This window comes from Mchenga conophoros, linkage group LG23, assembly GCF_057382185.1.
Source record: "Mchenga conophoros isolate Kocher_MC1m ecotype Shallow Benthic linkage group LG23, M_conophoros_male_GT1.1, whole genome shotgun sequence".
In the NCBI taxonomy this organism is placed as follows: Eukaryota; Metazoa; Chordata; class Actinopteri; order Cichliformes; family Cichlidae; genus Mchenga; species Mchenga conophoros.
The window spans coordinates 53,114,057-53,133,276 of NC_140547.1; the positions used below are offsets into that span (position 1 = coordinate 53,114,057).

At 44.7% G+C, this 19,220-nt stretch overlaps 1 protein-coding gene and 1 long non-coding RNA gene across 3 annotated transcripts in view; one reads left to right on the top strand and one right to left on the bottom strand.

Moving 5' to 3' along the window:
• Window positions 1–6,248: 6,248 nt before the first annotated feature.
• Window positions 6,249–6,839, bottom strand: LOC146548368 (uncharacterized). The gene is made up of 3 exons (XR_014890657.1): window positions 6,718–6,839; window positions 6,506–6,623; window positions 6,249–6,416 (listed from the first exon to the last, which is right to left on the bottom strand). It is a non-coding gene; the product is annotated as an uncharacterized LOC146548368 (long non-coding RNA).
• Window positions 6,840–10,021: 3,182 nt separating this feature from the next.
• Window positions 10,022–19,220, top strand: part of sts (steroid sulfatase (microsomal), isozyme S) — a 30,268-nt gene continuing 21,069 nt past the window's right edge. The window contains exons 1-5 of one of the 2 annotated variants that reach the window (XM_085264443.1): window positions 10,022–10,084; window positions 13,782–13,838; window positions 16,602–16,774; window positions 18,199–18,320; window positions 18,583–18,705. In XM_085264443.1, the coding sequence (XP_085120569.1) occupies window positions 16,620–16,774; window positions 18,199–18,320; window positions 18,583–18,705 (400 nt within the window). In that variant the 5' untranslated portion in view covers window positions 10,022–10,084; window positions 13,782–13,838; window positions 16,602–16,619. Of the gene's footprint in view, window positions 10,085–13,781; window positions 13,839–14,495; window positions 14,622–16,601; window positions 16,775–18,198; window positions 18,321–18,582; window positions 18,706–19,220 lie in introns of those variants that run through there. The other variant, XM_085264442.1, reaches the window with a different exon arrangement.

Genomic DNA, 19,220 nt, shown 5'->3' on the forward strand with positions numbered 1-19,220 from the left:
TTCCAGGACAAGTCAACAAATAAATACCATTAAAACATGCAGTAAAACTCATAAAAATAACCCAATGTACAATATTAAAACATTAAAAAGATAAAACACAACAAAAACATGCACAGTAAAAAAACTTAGATAACTTGTCCCTTTCCACCCCGTGACAGTGACATAACACTCTCCACAGATTCTCCAGACCCTTTCATGTCTGTCATGTGTGCTCAGGGTGGAGCTGCTCTCATCTGTAAAAGCACAGGGTGCCAGTGATGGACCTGCCAATTCCAGTATTCTACGGCTAATACCAGTCTGGGTCCATGGTGCCAGGCTGGAGTATGTCGGGCCCTCATGAAGTCTGTTCCTGTTTGTTTGGTCAGAGACGTTCACACCAGTGGCCTGCTGGGGGTAATTTTGTAGGGTTGTGGCAGTCCTGGCATCCTGTTCTTCCTTGCACAAAGGAGGAGATCCTGGTCCTGCTGGTGGGTGAACGACCTCCTAAGGCTCTTTCCAGCTCTGATAGAGTCACTGCCTGTCCCCAGGATTCTCCTCTATGCTCTTAAGACTGTGCTGGGAGACACAGCATACCTGCCAAAGTTGCGTATTGATGTGCTATTTTGGAGTAACTGGACTACTTATGCAACCTCATTAGGGTCCAAGTCTCACCTCATGTTACCAGTAGTGATGGTGGCCTTAGCCAAATGGAAATCCAGTAAAAAAAACCCAGAAAAGATGAGAAAATGTGACGGGCCTCCACCTGTAAAACCATTCCTATTTTAGGGAATTGTTGCCCCTTTAGTGCATCTACTGTCATTAACACTAAAGCAGTTGACACTGATTAACAACCCCCTCTGTACAATGTATTATAGTACAAGTTAATTGTCAAATGTACAACAAATGTGTGCACTTTGAGTAAATAATAAAAATATTGGTGTTTTCTTGTTTAAATGACAGGTGGTCTAATACATGTATAACAGCTGTAGGTAATTTGGTGGTTGCAGGTCTTGCCTTTCTGTATACGGAGTCAGACAGGAACACAAAGAGTCGCAGTAACCTACCTGCATGTAAAAGTATCAATTTATGTTTCATATTCATTTATTTTGCTTAAACGATGTAAAGAAACACATGAGTAGATACATTTACTACAGGGAAGAGGTAAAGCACCTAGCTATGTGCTGACAATAACCTGCTCCTGAATATCAGCATAACCAAAGAGCTCATTGTGGACTTCAAGAGGGAGAAGACAGTAACCCATGTCCCCATCTACATAAATGGCAGAGCAGTTGAACGGGTCTCCGGCTTCAAGTTCTTGGGGACCCACATCTCTGAGAATCTGCCCTGGTCAACTACCACCTGCAGCCTGGTCAAGAAGGCCCATCAGAGCCCTTTTTTTTCTTGGGGACTCTGAAGAAGAATCACTTGATCCTTGGACACTCCTCCTCCCACCATCCCTCCCAATGACCATGATCATGACTGTCATTCATTCTCAACATTCACCATATGCTCAAATTGGGTACGGCTATAGTTTAGGAAGGCGGTCCCCAACGCCCGGGCCACGGGCCGGTATGGTACCGGCCCGTGAGTCGTTTGGTACTGGGCCGCGAGAGTTGAGGCTCAGGTGTGAAATTTATGGTTTTCGGGTTTTTTATCAGTTTTTATTGTTATCATTTTTATCGTTAACTCGGTTTCCCTGGGTCTTTTCCCGTGTGTTATGAATAAATCTTTTTTTTGGTGCCGGTACTGGTTTGTGTCCTGGTCCTGGGCCGGGTTGGCCCAGTATTCTTAGTTCTCTTGTATTTTTGTATTCAGTTCCCTGTTTAGGTTCTGTTTCCGGAGTTGCCCTGTTATGTTGTTCCCTGTGTGCTTTCCCTTTGTGACTCTCACCCCCTGTGTGCCCCTCTATGTATTCATGAGCCCTTGTCCCCTTTCGTGTTTTATTCCATGTTTTCCCCAGCCTGTTATGTCTGTGTTCTCCCCGTGCTCTCTCCTCCTGTCTGAACCTCTGTGTACTTCCTGTTTGACTCTGCCCGTCTCCCGTCAGTGTTATGTTCACCCCGCCCTGTCTCGTTATGGTTATCTGTGTCAGCTGTGTTCCCCGTGTGTTCCCACTTTCCTCGTTAACCCTCTGTGTATTTCTGTCTGCGTCTCCCTCTGTTCGGCGTCGCGTTCTCCCTCATGTTGTGTGTTATTCTCCCCGTGGTTCCTGGTACATCTCATGTTTAGATTTCCAGTTTAGTTCAGTACTGTTTTGTGTTTCACCTTTAAGCCAGCATTAAAACTGTGATCTTTAAGTTTATCCCCATGTCTGTGAGTCTGCATCTTGGGTCCTTCTCCTGCCTGCCACACAACGAATCATGACAGAAGAACGCGACCCCGAACTGGACCCAGCAGCTCACAACCCCTCCGCGGACCTCCAGGAAGACTTGGTCTACACGGTGGAATACCACTGTGAGGAATGGGCGACGCTGCCTAGAGGCGAATACCGGGAGACCGTAGCCGTCCGTCTTCAGCGGATGGTGTCCGGGCTCCCGTGGCTATTCGGCGCGCTGCGCCCCCACATCCGGGACTTTCTTGTGTCCGCCGTGGGCAATCCCCCCGGGGCAGCTGTCCCAGAAAGAACCGGAAACGGTCAGGATCGGGACCATGGGGCTCACCACCGTTACGCCGCCTGTTCGCTTCTCTTCAGCTTCTACATCTTCGCCACCGCCTGTCTACACTACGTGGCGCACGGAGATGCCAGAGGCCAGCGACTTCGGTGAAGAGGAGCGGCAGCAGGTGCTACGGGCGTATCGGGAGGACGAGCTCCGTTGGAAGCCCTGGCTTATCACCGAGGAGGAGCTCTCGTCAGCTGTCCCACCACAGATCGACCACCCACCCTCGCCGCCGCGATCGGGCTACTCGTCTCCTGCTTCCTGCCTGGCACGGATGTGGTCTGAGGGCGAGGAGCCGGTCGCCACGGAAGGCCAGGCTGAGCCCACGGCCGCCCCTAAGAGGAAACGGCGTTCCCGCCGCTGTCGCGCACCGCCACGGCCCGTTTTGCCCTCCACTGAGCAACACGAGGTGGCTGTGGGGGGCGCGGATTCCGACCTCGAGGAGCGGCAGCACGCCGTATGCGCGCAACCGGAGGAAGAGCTACGAGAGGAGCCATGGCTCGCTCCCCCCTACGATGAGGTTTTCCGCGGGACACGGCTAGCCCTTGGGGGCACCCGGAGTTGCCTGGGACTCCCGCCTGCCACTCCGCTTACTACCGCCTCCTCAGCCGCTGCGACGCCTCAGGAGCCTCCATCTCCCATGTCTACGGGGCCCACGGCCAAAAGAAAACGGCGTTCGCGTCGCCACCGCATCGCCCGACGCTCGTGAGTGAAACTGTCCAGTCGCTCCAAGTTACCTCTGAGCGGAAGGCATGTGAGGAGGCTACGGACTTAGCCAGTGAGGTGGCTAGCAATGAGCCATTCACCGAGCCGCAGGCCAGAGACAGTTCCGCTCCCGCTTCACTCAACCCGGCAGGGACCACAGACTCGATTCACAGACTGACAAGGTTTCCCACCGCCTTTGGTTTTAATAGCAGTAGGGAGGTGTTTCCTTTGGTGTCTCTTTCCGTGTCTGCAGTTCCAACTAAATCTGAGTTGCCTGTGGTTTCTCTCTTCCCTCCTGAGCCGGCCCTGCTCCTCCATCAGTCACTGAATGAAGGCAACGAAAGCATAGCTAGTGCTCCGGTGTGCCCAGCTACACTTGCTTTTCACGAACCAGAGACTGTGAACACTGGTCATGAACCCCTAGCATGTTACCAAGATGCACACATAACAGCAGATCATGGTGACCAGGACACTGTAATGTCACAACACGTCTCCTGTCTCCCCATAGATAACAAACCAGGTGGTTCTGAACTGTTTTGCTCCAGCACCATAACCACCACTCAGGAGATGGAAGCTGGGGTCAGGATTTATGTGACACCATTTTCTCCTGCCTCTATGAACTCGTCACTAGATAGGGTTTTGGCCCTGAACAATGTCGTAACCACCCTCTCTCAGCCTGAAGTGTCACCTGCTTCAGTTAATGGTTCACGTACCGTTTCACCTATATCTGTCTCTCCACTCAATAGGGTTAGCACTCTGAAACCACAGATCACTGCGGGTACGGGTTCCAACAAACACATCCATCCAACACACCACAGTCATGCTACCACGGTGCCATTAGTTAGGTCCATATCTGTGTATTTACTGTTTTTCCAGGAGTCAGCTCCTGATGATCTAAGCTTTGTTTTTGTGGATCGAGTGGTGGTTCTTGTTTTCCGTATGGTCGAACCAGCTCCTCTGAGCCGCACACTACCACCGGTTGAGTCCAACCAGCTTATGTTGACCTCTCCTAGGACTACACAGACTGGGCTAGTAACCTCTGAGCCACTTTGGACTGATGCAGACTTTGGGAACCTAATGATTGCTGGCTCAGAACTGGTGGTCCCTACCACTGTCCACTTCATGGTTTCTTGTGTTAAGATGTTAAGCCCTATAGACTGTTTTTTACCTGCTCTCTCTCTCTCTGGGTTTGTGCCTCAGCAGCCTGTGTTTCCTCAGCTCCTAGTCCAGCCAGGGGCCTTCATAACAGTTTATCCTGCCTCTGCTGTTGGACTCCCAGGTGTGCCTATCCGGCACCCTGCGGCGACGCCACCGCTTCGCGTCACGTCAGCTGGAGGGCCCGAGGGGCCCGTTCAGCCTCCTGTCTCCGCTGGAGGGTCCGAGGGGCCCGTTCAGCCTCCTGTCTCCACTGGAGGGTCCGAGGGGCCCGTTCAGCCTCCTGTCTCCACTGGAGGGTCCGAGGGGCCCGTTCAACCTCCATCAGCCTCTGCAGCTCCGCCTGGTCCAGCCTCAGCCTCAGAGTCTTCGTCCTCGTCTGGCCCAGCCTCAGAGTCTTCGTCCTCGTCTGGCCCAGCCTCAGAGTCTCCCGCCTCGACCGGTCCCGCCTCGACTGGTCCTGTGCCCACCGGGCCTCGGCCAGTACGCCTGACACTGGAGAGCCGCCGCTGCCTTCCGCGCGGCCAGCCTCCTGAACTGCTCCATCTCCTTCGTTGCCGCCGTTGCCTTCCGCGCGGCCGGCCTCCGGACCAGCTCTGTCACCTGTGCCACCCGCCCGGTCGGCCCCCCGACCGTGTGACCCGTGAACTTTTGTGCCGGTGGGCTCTGGGTCGGCCCCTTGAACTTTATTTGAACTATGGTCTTGTGCTCCTGTGTTTTCTGTTGTTCGTTTTTGTTTTTTGTTCCGGGCCCTCCGTCCTGGGCCCCCGCCACCCGCCCTGGGTCGTTTTCTGTTTGGTTTTTGTTTTCCTGTGTTTGGGCTGTCTGGAGCCAGCCCTTGTGGGGGGGGGGGGGTGATGTCATGGTCCTGGGCCGGGTTGGCCCAGTATTCTTAGTTCTCTTGTATTTTTGTATTCAGTTCCCTGTTTAGGTTCTGTTTCCGGAGTTGCCCTGTTATGTTGTTCCCTGTGTGCTTTCCCTTTGTGACTCTCACCCCCTGTGTGCCCCTCTATGTATTCATGAGCCCTTGTCCCCTTTCGTGTTTTATTCCATGTTTTCCCCAGCCTGTTATGTCTGTGTTCTCCCCGTGCTCTCTCCTCCTGTCTGAACCTCTGTGTACTTCCTGTTTGACTCTGCCCGTCTCCCGTCAGTGTTATGTTCACCCCGCCCTGTCTCGTTATGGTTATCTGTGTCAGCTGTGTTCCCCGTGTGTTCCCACTTTCCTCGTTAACCCTCTGTGTATTTCTGTCTGCGTCTCCCTCTGTTCGGCGTCGCGTTCTCCCTCATGTTGTGTGTTATTCTCCCCGTGGTTCCTGGTACATCTCATGTTTAGTTTTTCCAGTTTAGTTCAGTACTGTTTTGTGTTTCACCTTTAAGCCAGCATTAAAACTGTGATCTTTAAGTTTATCCCCGTGTCTGTGAGTCTGCATCTTGGGTCCTTCTCCTGCCTGCCACACAACGAATCATGACAGTTTGATTTTGTTGTGTTTATCCGCTGCACCTTAAAGGCCGTTCCATGAAAATAGTGCCAAACCTAAACCGGTCCGTGGCGCATAAAAGGTTGGAGACCGCTGGTTTAGGACACGGACATAGTCTCTGTTATAGTGCCTACACTGTTCACTATTATAGTCTGTTCAGAGAGCTAAGCTTCCACTACTGTAGATATATTCATAGCACTTTGTAGATCTGTTTACCTCATACTGTTAGGTGGGCTGGATTACACAGATGGATTACGTGGCAGAAACACACACGGACGCAGAATAGTTAGTGATGCAAGTTTTTATATACACGAGTAAGGGGGAATATTTACAAGGGAAGGGGCTATATACAGTGATAAATAAAAATGTGCCAGGAGGTAAACACCGAGGCGATGAGACGGAGCCGAAGCATGCAGGTAGGCAGCAGACGCACCGGAGCTACCTGACAACAGGGAACAAAACAGGGCTTATGACATACCGTTGATAGCCGAACGTTAAACACAAGTGGACGGAGAGAGTTGGAGAGCTTACTTGACCACCCAAACCACAGCCGCTGCGGTGAACGCCGCCTGATGGTACGTAGCACTCCGTCGCGGATCCACAATAGTCAACACAAAATCCTAGGTAGGCGGGCAGGCGATGGAACAGGCTAAGACAAAGAAAAGTAGGCGAAACGTGGATCCTTTAAAACATACAGCTCCACAGCGTAAAATCAACAGATGCAGCCTGTGCTGACTAGTTACCACTTGTGACAGCGACAATACTCCGACACCAGACGTCCGTGACTCAGCTCCCTAAGAGCGCTCACTGATGACGTCCGATGCGTCGCAGGTGTGTTGGAATGCCATCAAGCCCAGCCTCGCCTACCTATAACCAAAAAGGAAAACAAAACCCAAACAACAACAATACACCTACCCACCACCTCCTAACACATACATCTGAATATATGTAGCACATCTGTATAATTGTTCATATTACACCTGCATATATAGCTATACAGATCATCTGTATATCTGTCTGTAGTTCATCTGTATATTTGGTCTCTTTGGACATAATCAGTGCATAACTATTCCACCATTTAAACGACCCTCAACTGTATATATCAGTACATCTGTGTATTTGCTCTCTATTTAACTTATCTGTATATAATCGGCTCTTATTGCACTTACTGCACTTTGCACTTCCTATTAGATGCAAACTGTTTTTCGTCACCCTGCATTCACACATGTGTAAAGACAATAAATTTGAATCCTAATAAGCAAAAAAGTGTGAGAGCACCACCAAGAAAGAAGCTAGTGGTATCTTTCTCTGAAATGCACTGACCAGTATCACTGTGTCGTCTTATTTACAGATACTCGTAGAATCATGCTTTTGTGGAGGTAAGCATCAACGACACAGCTCTCAGTTCTCACTCCTTCTTTATTCGTCTCCAACATCAACTGCGCATATCGCGCCACAAAACACAGGAACACACTTCCTCTACACTGGGTGTGAGTGGAGCCCTCTAGTGGTCCACCACACTTTAATCAAATATTTGTGCATATGTTGACAGTGCAGAGCAAAGTTTGTGAATGGAAAGCGTGCTAGTTCCATCTATGTGGGGACGGCTGCAGCTCAGGAGGTAGACCAGGTCGTCCACTAATCTGAAGGTTCAATCCCTGGCTGCCCAAGCCTGCATGCTTAAGTATCCTTGGGCAAGATACTGAACCCCAAGTTGCTCTTTGATACGTTCATCATTGTATGAACATGTGTGAATGTTACATAGAAAGCACTTGGTGCTTGGGTGATAGTGATGTGTCGGTCGCGAACGAAACGGCTCTTAGAGCCGACTCTTTGAAGTCAACGACACGAGCCGACTCCTTATTGGGAGCCATGGTTTCTTTTTCTTTCTCTCACCCTCTCTCTCTCTCTCTCTCTCTCTCTCTCGCACTTTTTCCCGCTTCACTCTGCACGCCAGCCTTGTGCTTTGCGCTGGGCAGAGGGGGGAGGGGCGGTAGTTACACTCAGTAGCACAGGAACAGAGCGGGAGGGAGAGAGAAAGAGAGGCAGGGACAACAACGTCACATTAGAAAGGTATAGTAATCATCCACAACTATTTTCAGTTGCAGATGATAAAGGATTGAGAAAGTTTATTCATGCAGGTCCATATGACAGAGAATATGCATCTTCTTTTAGTTTTCATATTTTCATTTATATTTAATTGTGTTGTGGTTTGCAGTGTTTTGTGTTGTTTCACTTTAAATTTGTTTAAAAGGAAAAAGCTGAAAATTTAATTAGTTAAAAGTTGAAATGTGAATAGTTGGTTTTTGTATTATATGATTTATTTATTACATTTTATGTGGAGTGAAAAAATAAAAGTATATTTAGAGAGACAAAGCACGTAAAAACTCCAAAACACATAAAAACTCCAAAACGCGTACAAAACACAACAGAAGTGCTCCAGGATGCTAGGGGGCAGTGTTGAGCTTTTGTTACCTAGTGGCTACACAAGCCAGCAAGTACCAACGACTAGTGATGGTAAATTTGATTCTTTTTACTGAATCGAGTGTTAATGAGTCACTCACCAAAGTGAATCGGGTTTTTTGAGTCATTTGATTCACTGAGTCAGTTGATCAGAGAGTGCAAAAATTTTACATTTTCACTCAAACTTAATTTGTTTCCCTTTTCATGTAAATCCCACTGCTAAGATGAATGATAAAAAAAACCCCAAAACTATTTTATAGAGAAAAAAAGCAAAAACATTTCTAAAATTAAGCAATTTCCTATCAAAATTGCTTAATAAACATTTATTTTGTTTATTTGTATTTTATTAGTATTTTCCTTAAGTGTGTCAAATATATATTTTCTCATCTAAATGTCCACTGCGCTGTGAGCCAGGGGGCGGTAATGCACCTTAACATTGGCTGCCAACCAAGAAGAAGAAGAAGCTGTGAGCCAGGAGGGAGGGGGTGAGTGAGTCCTGAGTGATTCGCTTATGCTTACGATAATGGAATTAGTTTGCTAACAGCAACAGGGATGAGTCAGTGAGTCAGTTGGGCTTGTGAATCATGATTCACGAGTCAGTAAAGTGATTCTCGAGTATTGAACGATTCGTTCACGAATCGAACATCACTACCAACGACCGGATGTGGTGTGTGGTAGTAACAGGTAAATGAACTTTTTTTTAAATTATTTGAATATATATGAGTGCTTGTGTATAAATACACAAACAATACACACCTGCTTTCAACTGTGTAATTTAAGTGATCTAGGTAGCTCTGTTTGGAGGTTCAGTTAACGCTAGAAATGTGTTTTGGAGTTTGTACGTGCTTTGTCTCTAGGGGCCACCGTATATATTTATATATAAACATATAAATAAAACCACGTTTTTTTACATTAGTAATTCATTTTGTGCATAATTTTATATTATTGTTAATAATAAATTAATTAAAGCAACAAAACAACCTGAAGATCCGGTTGGGAGCTGAAAGAGCCGGTTCTCTAAAAAGAGCCGGAAATCCCATCACTATTGGGTGAATGAGGCATGATGTATAAAGTGCTTTGAATGCTCAAGCAGAGTAGAAGGGTGCTACATAAACACTTCATTTTCTTTGTACCATCTCTGTGTATGTGTGTAGGTTTGAGACATTGGTGCTGTCAGTGACACTTCTGAAAGAAAGAAAAGTACAATAAATAATCACCGAGGTGGTGAAATAAGACAGGATCATAATCACGTTCTTGAATGACTTAAATCGAAAAAGGGCTAAAAAGTGGCCTGATTCATGACTCATATCGGTCACATATTTGTCAGTAGTTTGTACTGTGAGCAGCAGTGTAACCCTGAGCTGAGCATCAAAGACAGGCGGTGCAGGCTTAGTCAAATATGATGGGCGAATTTTTAATTATGTTTTCTCCATTGTTTTCCTTGGTCTGACTGTGGAGTTTTGTTTTGAAATTCATGACAGGAAGTACTTCTATTTACTAAAGCTAAACAGAAAAACAGAGTAGCCCCCACTTCTCGCGTGATTCTGGCTTCACAGCAGGAGCTCAAACAACTTTGCAAGATTTGAGAAGCGTCCCACAGAGCAACAGTACAGCCTGCGCTCCGGATCACCGTCTGTCATTCAGCAGGTGAGTAACACTTCCGTCTGTCTGCAGGAGCAAATGTGCGGATACTCGAACTCTGTTCATTTATCTGCAGGTTAGAAGTAAAACTCAAAGGCAAAAGTTATTTGCTACTAAAACTCCTCTGTTAGAGGATGGAGACCAGTAACAACAACAACAACAACAATAAATAACAACAATACATTTATAGCAGTTTGGATAAAGCCACACATTAAAGATAAATGTTCCCGCATGCAGACACACAGTCCTGAACACTGACTGAGGAAAGGACGGTCCTCTGACAACAACAACCTGACGTGATGCGTGATGTTGCGTGCTCGCCGTGTGGAAACTACAGTATGGAGAAGATGGGTGACAACATGCACATGGAATAGAATAGAATAGAATAGAATAGACCTTTGTTGTCATTGAACATGTGCCAACGAAATTGTAGAAATGCTTCACCAACGTGTTCTTACCCTGTTGATCTTTGCAGGTTACTTGGATAAGAAAAAACAATATTGATCATTTTTAGAATAAAGATTTCGAGATTTTTAAGGAGTGGCAGATGTTTTTAAAACGATTGCATAATTGGCACTTAAGCTGTGAGCGCAGTGCCAAAACTCTCTGTCCTAAATCACTCTGTGCGCAGGGTGAGGAAGTGAAGTGTGAAGAGCGCACACAGCAAGCCACGTCTGGCTGAAGAATCTGTAACGAATACAAGTGAAATGTCCTATGAATGAATCCGTGTTAGTGCGTTCGATTAATCTCCATGTGATAATGTGCTACTAAGTAACTGGAACGTCTCGTCATCTGATTTGTGATGCTGTGTTTTCTGACCACAGTCCTGTGTTGTTTGAAGTTCCTCTTGCCTGTGCCTCAGTTAAAACTCGCACTGCTGCTCAGCGCTGTCGTGTTTTTAACTCCTCCACTGCTGAACACTTTTCAACAGTCTTTGACCAGATCTGTAAGATCCCGGATTTTTTATGCAGCCAGACTGAGGAACTGAGCTCATGGTTTTATTCTACCTGTCGGACTGCTTTGGACACTGTGGCTCCATTAAAATCCAGACTGCCTAAAACTAAATCTGAGCCCTGGCTGAACGACTTGACCCGAGCTGTCAGACGCGACTGCCGTCGAGCTGAGCGCAAGTGGAAAAAGGACAAACTACAAGTGTCATTCCAGATGCTGAAGGACTGTTGGTGTCGATATCAAAGAACTGTAAAAGATGCCAAAAGAAAACACTTATCTGACATTATTTTGTCAAACTGCCACAACCCACGTGTTTTATTTAAAACTATTAACTCTGTTCTTAATGCACCATATACTGACTGTATTGAGCCCTCATCAGAAGCCTGTGAAAATTTTTTACACTTTTTTATCGAGAAGGTCTCCTCCACAAGGGCTCAAATCTCTCCTCATGCTCACGACCTCTCAGTCTCTGTTTCCTGCTCTGCTGTCTTTGACAGGTTTGAGCCTGTGACTCTATCCTTTTTAAAGGAGACTGTTGGTCATCTTAAGCCTGCAGGGTCTCCAAATGATGCTGTCCCTCCTCGACTTTTAAAAGAGGTGTTACCTACAGTTGGTCCTTTGGTGCTTGAGCTGGTAAACCATAGTCTGATGTCAGGTGTTGTCCCTAAAGATTTTAAACATGCAGTAGTCAAACCCCTGATTAAAAAACCTGCTCTTGATCCTATGGTTCTTGCAAATTACAGGCCTATCTCCAAACTACCTTTTCTTTCCAAAATTCTTGAAAAGGTAGTTTACAGCCAAATAATGGCCTTCCTGGAAAAGCAAAATGTTTTAGAGGTTTTCCAATCTGGTTTTAAACCCTTTCATAGCACTGAATCAGCCCTTTTAAAAGTTTTTAATGACATATTTTTAGCGACTGATGCTGGGGACTGTGTTGTTCTTGTGCTTTTAGATTTGACAGCTGCGTTTGATACCGTGGATCATGCCATTTTATTCTCTCGTTTGGAGCACTGGGTGGGCATTAGGGGCACAGCACTGGAGTGGTTCAGGTCCTACTTGACGGGGCGAACTTTTTGTGTCAGCCTTGGTGACTATGCGTCGTCCTCCGCTCCCCTCTTGTGTGGTGTCCCACAGGGCTCAGTTCTAGGCCCCCTCCTCTTCTCTTTATATCTGCTTCCTCTTGGTTCTGTACTGAGAAAGCACGGCATTGCTTTCCACTTTTATGCTGATGACTGTCAGATCTATGTCCCTCTAAAGAAAAAAGGCAGATACCTTACACAGCCATTACTTCAGTGTCTCGATGACATTAAGGCTTGGATGTCTGTTAACTTTTTAAAATTCAATGATAAAAAGACAGAGGTGATGGTTTTTGGCAGCCCCACTGAGACCCCCAATGTGTATGTAGATTCCCTGGCACAGTATGTTAAGCCAACTGTCACAAACCTGGGGGTCAAAGTGGACTGTGATCTAAAGTTTGATAATCAAATTAAGGCCGTGGTAAAATCGAGCTTCTTTCACCTCAGGCAGCTGGCAAAAATAAAGCCAATTCTTTCACGGCAGCACTTTGAGACAGTGATCCACGCCTTTGTTAGCACTCGGCTGGATTACTGTAATGCACTTTATATAGGGGTCAGTGCATTATATATTAGTCATCTACAGAGGGTGCAAAATGCCGCAGCTCGTCTTTTAACTGGCACTCGAAAGTTTGAGCACATTTCCCCTGTTTTAGCTTCACTTCACTGGCTGCCCATTTCTTTTAGGATTCATTTTAAAATTCTTTTATTTACTTTTAAAGCTCTCCATGGCCTAGCTCCATCTTATCTCTCTGAGCTGCTACAGCCTTATACACCCACCCGCTCTCTCAGGTCAGCTGATCAGCTGCTCCTGAAGATACCCAGGACTGGGCGTAAACTTAGAGGAGATCGTGCTTTTGCTGTAGCAGCTCCCAAACGGTGGAACGAGCTTCCTTTAGAGATTAGACAGGCCACTTCTTTATCTGTTTTTAAGTCACTCTTGAAAACCCGCCTCTTTACCTTGGCCTTTGACACCACGTGAGATGTTGGTTTTTTATTTTTATTTTAGTTGTTTTTAGGTGATTCGATGCTGTTTTATCTTGTTTTTGCTTTAACATAGGGCTGTTTTAATTTTATGTCTTATGTGTTTTATTTATTTAATTTGCTGTTTTTTGTTATTCTATTGTTTTAACTTATTTTCTGTACAGCACTTTGTTCCTGTGCTGGGTATTTTAAAGTGCTTTATAAATAAAATTGGATTGGATTGGATTGGATCTGATGGCAAATGATGTTAGGTCTGCTTTCACACACATTGCAGTTTGTAATAATAAACAGTGGTCAGAGATTTCCATCAAAACCACATTGATTTCCCTTCAGGCTCCTTTGAACTGCCTCACTGTTTTAAGAGGCAAACGTGCGTGAAGCCTGAGCTTACACTGATTTTGGATGGGACGAGACTCTCCCTGCTCAGGGCTGCAGTTTTTTGAGCCACTAGTTTTTGCTGCTCTTGGCAGAATGCGAGTTATTGCTGCAAACTGACTGCATCATAATATATAAATTATAGCACAGTAGATCCTGCCCTTTAGCCTATAAAATCAAATGCATGTTATTTTAAGATAAGATACCTTTATTAATCCCACAGGTGGGAATTTTTGTTAATATTTAAATATATGTAAATGTCCTGATTACCTATTTAACTGCTTTGATCTAGTGGAATGTCTTCCTTCCTCCTTGTTTAGGATTTCTGTGACGCAGTAAAATTCCCTCCATCCATCACTTACCCCACGAGACCTGAGGTAAAAATTAATTTATGATAATCACACAATTCTCACTAATTGAACTGAATGCAAATATGCATTTATAATGAACATTTACATGATCTGCACAACTTTGCTTATTATGTTGTTGTTTTCATGAATGACCGGAGGGTCTGTCCCAGTGAATCATGGGACAGCATTTTCTCCTCTCTATTAAGAAAAGATGGCCCAGTGTATGCTGCTCCAACAGAGCTGATATAGGAAGCACCAAAGCTCCTTTCCTCAGTATTTGGGGAATTGGAGCATCTCTTATTATGGCGACTACACTACCTCTGGTCATCACTCTCATTTAGGAACATTTCTAATCAAAGTGGATCATTGGGACTCGTGGCGTTACTGTCACGGCTGGCGGGGTGAGCCGTGTGGTGTAGGAGGAAAAGGACCCAAAATGCAGGCAGTTGACTGGTGATGAGAGTGATGTTTTATTTACAGAAGTGGAGCGACTTGAACAGGCAGTGAGAAAAGACAAATGACTGAAAACCTAGACTGGGAAAACTAAATGACAAACCTGAGCATGAACCGGGGAGCAGGTAATGCAGCGAGCCGTTGTTACACCGAGAAACACAGACGATCCGACGATGAACAGAAGCCAACACACACTATAAATACACACTAGGTAATGAGGAGATGACATGCAGGAGTGGACACAGCTGACACTAATGGACATGATGAGAAGCAGACCTACAAAGTAAAACCGGAAACACACAGACTGTTTTACAACAAAACGCAGGGACCTGAACGGAGCACAGAGGGGAGACACAGGTAGGGATAATAGACACGACAACCAACCCAAAGAATTAATACCAAACACAAGATGAACCCAAAAAGAAACACAAAACGCATTTTTTTTCTTTTTTTTGGGGGGGGGGGTACAAATGACTGAAAGATTAATAGGCTCTGTTTTGAGTTTTGTTCAAAAAAGAATGACTTCATATAAGGAAAAATAAATATCACATGTGCAGGACACCTTAAACTAGTTTTTTAATTAAGCAGCGAGGCAGAACAAAGTCGGGCTGTATCAAGACATGAGGACTAAACCCCAATTCAACCAGACCCAGAACTGATCCAGAAATAAAACAGGACTACAACAGTTCAAAATCAGGACTACTGAGGACTTAACCAAGACAGAACCAGAATCAGAACTAGATGATAGCAGCACTAAAAATCATCATAGACCTGCACTACACTTATTTTTTAATTCTACCAAAGTCCAATATTTAGATTGAGAAAAGTTTATATAATTATTTATCCTTGTTGTGCAAACAAGCTGCAGAACTTAATAAATACAGAATTTGAAAAATAGCAAACCTAAAAAGAAACACTAGGTACGAGATACATGAGGACCTGTGATACGGTGATACTTCTGGTAAACGACCATTTGACTAACATGTGTGTCTCACCTGCTCTTGTTCATCTGTTCTGTCCTCATTCTCTCTCTCTCTCTCTGCTCCTCTCTCTCTCTCTTTGTGCTGACAATCATCAAATATACAGTTGAAACCACATATTTACTCTTCAGATAAAAACACTTTTTTAATTGTAACATCAAATCAGACTAAATGTTTATTTTTTTTAGATTGATAAATATAAAAACATATTTGTTAACTTTCTATCTGTATTTCTTAATTGCAATTGTATTCAAACTTGAGCCACACTTATGAAGCTCCACAGTTCTTTTCCTGGTGTTTTGTTGACATCTCTTGATGTTCCCATGTCACAGAAACAGGCTCTGTGTTTTGCCTTATATGCATCCACAGCTGTGCCACCAGTTTACTCACATGGACTCTACTAACCTACTAACCTACCTGTTTAAGATTAGGCTGTGGCTGCTTTAAGTGTGGGGACACCATTTCCACCATGGTTTCTAAGCACTGATCCAGACAGTTCAAGTTTCCCGTGTTTCTAAAATTAAGGAACTAAGCGTGTAAATGTAAAAAAGTAATAAAAATATAATGTAAAGCAGTAAAAGGAGTTAGTAGCTTTTTCTCAGCTTTCTTGCCAGCCCGTTCTCACTCCCGAGGCGTAACATGCCGATGTTTTGTCACATCCCGCGGCGTTCCTGAGGAACGTGAAAGGAGACCTTCGGTCCTTCTTATGGTACACAGAGGGTTATGAAATCCAGTGCAATGACGCTCCCGCGTGTTTAGGGCCCTGTATTCCAGCCCTAAACATGACCTTATCCCCGACCTTAACCAGGACTTTAATGATGTTAAATAGTGTGTTTGTAAGCGATTTGAAGAAAAAGAGCGAACATGTGTAGATTGAGTCCAGACTGTTCTCATATTTCCTCATTTTTCCGAGGTCGTCATTTAGGAACGTGGTGGGTAGGTGAAAACGTAATATGGTGACGATGTGTCACCTAGCGTAAAATGTTCCGCTTTGGGAGTGAGAACGTGTTGCTAATGCTGCCTGTAACAGTCTTCATTGTCAACCTTTCACTCGACCGTGTGCTGGAATCATAACCAGTTTGTATTATTCATGATTAAAAGCACTAGGAGAAGACACGAGTACAGTCCGTGGTTAATGACTTCACCACGGTTTGTGAAATGCTTGTGAAAATGTTACTGTAGCGTCAAAGCTATGGTCAACTATGGTCAGTTAAATTATATTCATCGGTAACTGACAGCGACTGACGGACGCTTCAGAGTCATTGATGGGAAACTCCAGAATACTACTGGCTGTAATACAGGTACCTGTCAGTGTATCTTTACACTACAATTACATGTGGTTTGATTTTTCTTCCAGTGTTTCTGCTCTGACAGCATGAAGTCCACGTGGCCACTGTCCTCTCTGTTGCTGCTGCTCTTAGAGGTGAACAGTGCTTCTCTGCAGGAGACCAACAGGCCTAATTTTGTCCTGATAATGGTGGATGACCTGGGAATTGGAGACCTCGGCTGTTATGGCAATAACTCACTGAGGTAAGAACATGTTGCTTCTCACTGACGCTGGTGAAGCTTAAGTGTAATTTGGCTACTGGTTCTTAGAGACGTGATTGGCAGAAATTGGGGGAAGCTGCTACTCCCAGAACTCTTTCATTTGACCTCCTGTTATTGTAGGCCGTTTTGTTCCCATACTGGAGTGAATATCTTTGATTGTGGCTCTGTTGATTGTTCACTGTTCAACTGTTCACAGTTGTCTGGGGGGGGGGTTAGACTACTGAATCTGTAGATAAACAGGACAGCAGGCTGCAGAGAGGGTAGAAGAGCACAACATGTTCCTCTGATATTTTGGATATACACTACAGGAAGCCCAGTAGAGGAGAGAGGACTCATAAAAGACTGGCAAATATAACCAGAAACAAACTAATTGAAAGAATATTCACAAACACTGGACCCACAGACCCAGGACCATGGCAGGAGATATTATCATTTGGGATTACTTCACTGTATTGGATGCTGGGCAAACAACATAAATTCAGCATTTATTGCTTTATTTAATGCTACATTTAGCATTTATTATACTAAAGTGACGCTACCCAAGAATATCCGCTAATATGAAGCCTATGTGAGCTAAGTACAAAAATCAAGGGAACTTTTTTAAAAGATATTTTCAGATCAATCTCAAACTACCTCTGTCTCAATGTACTGCTCTAAAATTCTCCTTTGACTTAATTGGAGCCGACTAATTGAGAATAAAGATTTCTTTGTCTGTTCATTTGTTTCTTGTCCTGTTTCCTGTTGTGGCCTCTGTGTGAAGAGCCTTTCGTCGAGCTTGGTTTTACTCAAGGTCTCTTCCTGTCGAGTGCTGCCCATTGGGGAGTTTTGGCTTGTAGGGGCAATATTATTATAGATGACTGCTGTCGAGCAGTTATTATTGCATCCAAGTGCAATAATAAAAATACATACATGCCATTTTATATTTGTTGAATGAGATTTTATTCCTGTGCTCTTGTTTCCATGCAGTAAGTTTTATTTGTCGAGGTTCTCTTTCTGATATTTCTTTCTGTCTCGCTACAGTAAAGGTGAGTGGAATTTTAATAGAGCTTTAATTCTGCAAAGACGTCGGTGCTTTCAAATATTTACGTTCATCTCCAGTGTTTGAGTAGATTCAGAATGATCACAGCGGCGTGTCCCGGTTAGTTTTGTTTACTGATTTTTATCTAAGTCATAGTTTTTCTTTGATAAGACCTTTTTTATGAAACAGGGACACTGATTTTGTAAAATAACAGTAAAGTGGTGATTTGTGATTGATTGGAAAATTTGGGCATTAAGAACTGAGCAAGAGATTCTTGGGCAACAGCTGGAGATAAGTTGCTTTAACTTTATTTCAGGCATTGACAAGTCTGACATATTTTGCTTTGATGAGAAACCTGTTTTGTAATTGCTGATGATGTGATTTGCAGGACCCCCAATATTGACCAGCTGGCAAAGGAAGGGGTGAAGCTGACCCACCACATTGCTGCAGCCAGCCTCTGCACTCCCAGCAGGGCAGCGTTTCTCACCGGACGATACCCAGTGCGATCAGGCCAGTTAAAAGCTGCAGACAGAAACAAGCTTCCCCGACAGGAGCAGTGCTCAATGTTGGCCTGGTGGAGAAGTTTCCAGAATACAGGAGCGTTAAACACCTTTAACAGAGGCCATTCATTTAGTGAATTATTTAAGATCGCTTTGAGCCCAATTACAATAAAACTGTCTATAAAACTCTTTATGCACATTGTTGTGAATTGAGTCATTTTTTTTATGCATGCTGAAGTCACACGTTTGTTTTTGTTTTTCTTTCTTTCCAGGTATCGCTGGTTATATCAGACCAGGTGACTTTTTATTTAATGCAGCATCTGGAGGTCTCCCCAGCCAGGAGATTACGTTTGCCAAGGTTGTCAAACAACAAGGCTACGAGACTGCTCTCATAGGTATGATGCATGAATCTTATGTGTCTTATTAGCAAAAACAACAAAAAGCTTGTCAGACCCTTACACATCTGTTAGGAATGAATATGAATATGTGGAAACGCTGAAAAAGCATTATGTCACCAAGAAACATGTTTAGAAGCTGACATTATAAGTGCTGTACTTTGGTGTGATTTGTCTGATGTAGCGTCTAAGCTGGTGACTCTGTGAACTTACCAGTGCAGCTGTTTTAGACACGGCGTGAAAGAAATGAGCAATGTATACCGTGGATAGGCATTTCATTGGCAGACTCCCAGTGTCATTGGGAGTCTAACCATTGGTACACTGGTCACACTGCAGTGCAGTCCTGCTTACCTTCGACTTAGTGATTTGGAACAAGGTTTCTAACATCTGCAGTTTAGATTGCGTTGCTGATATGACTTAATGATGACAATTATGTTGCTGTGTTTGTAGACAGGTCTTAGTACAGAGACTTGATTTTTCCATCCTTCCCTGTGAATCAGATTTTTGTGTATTAT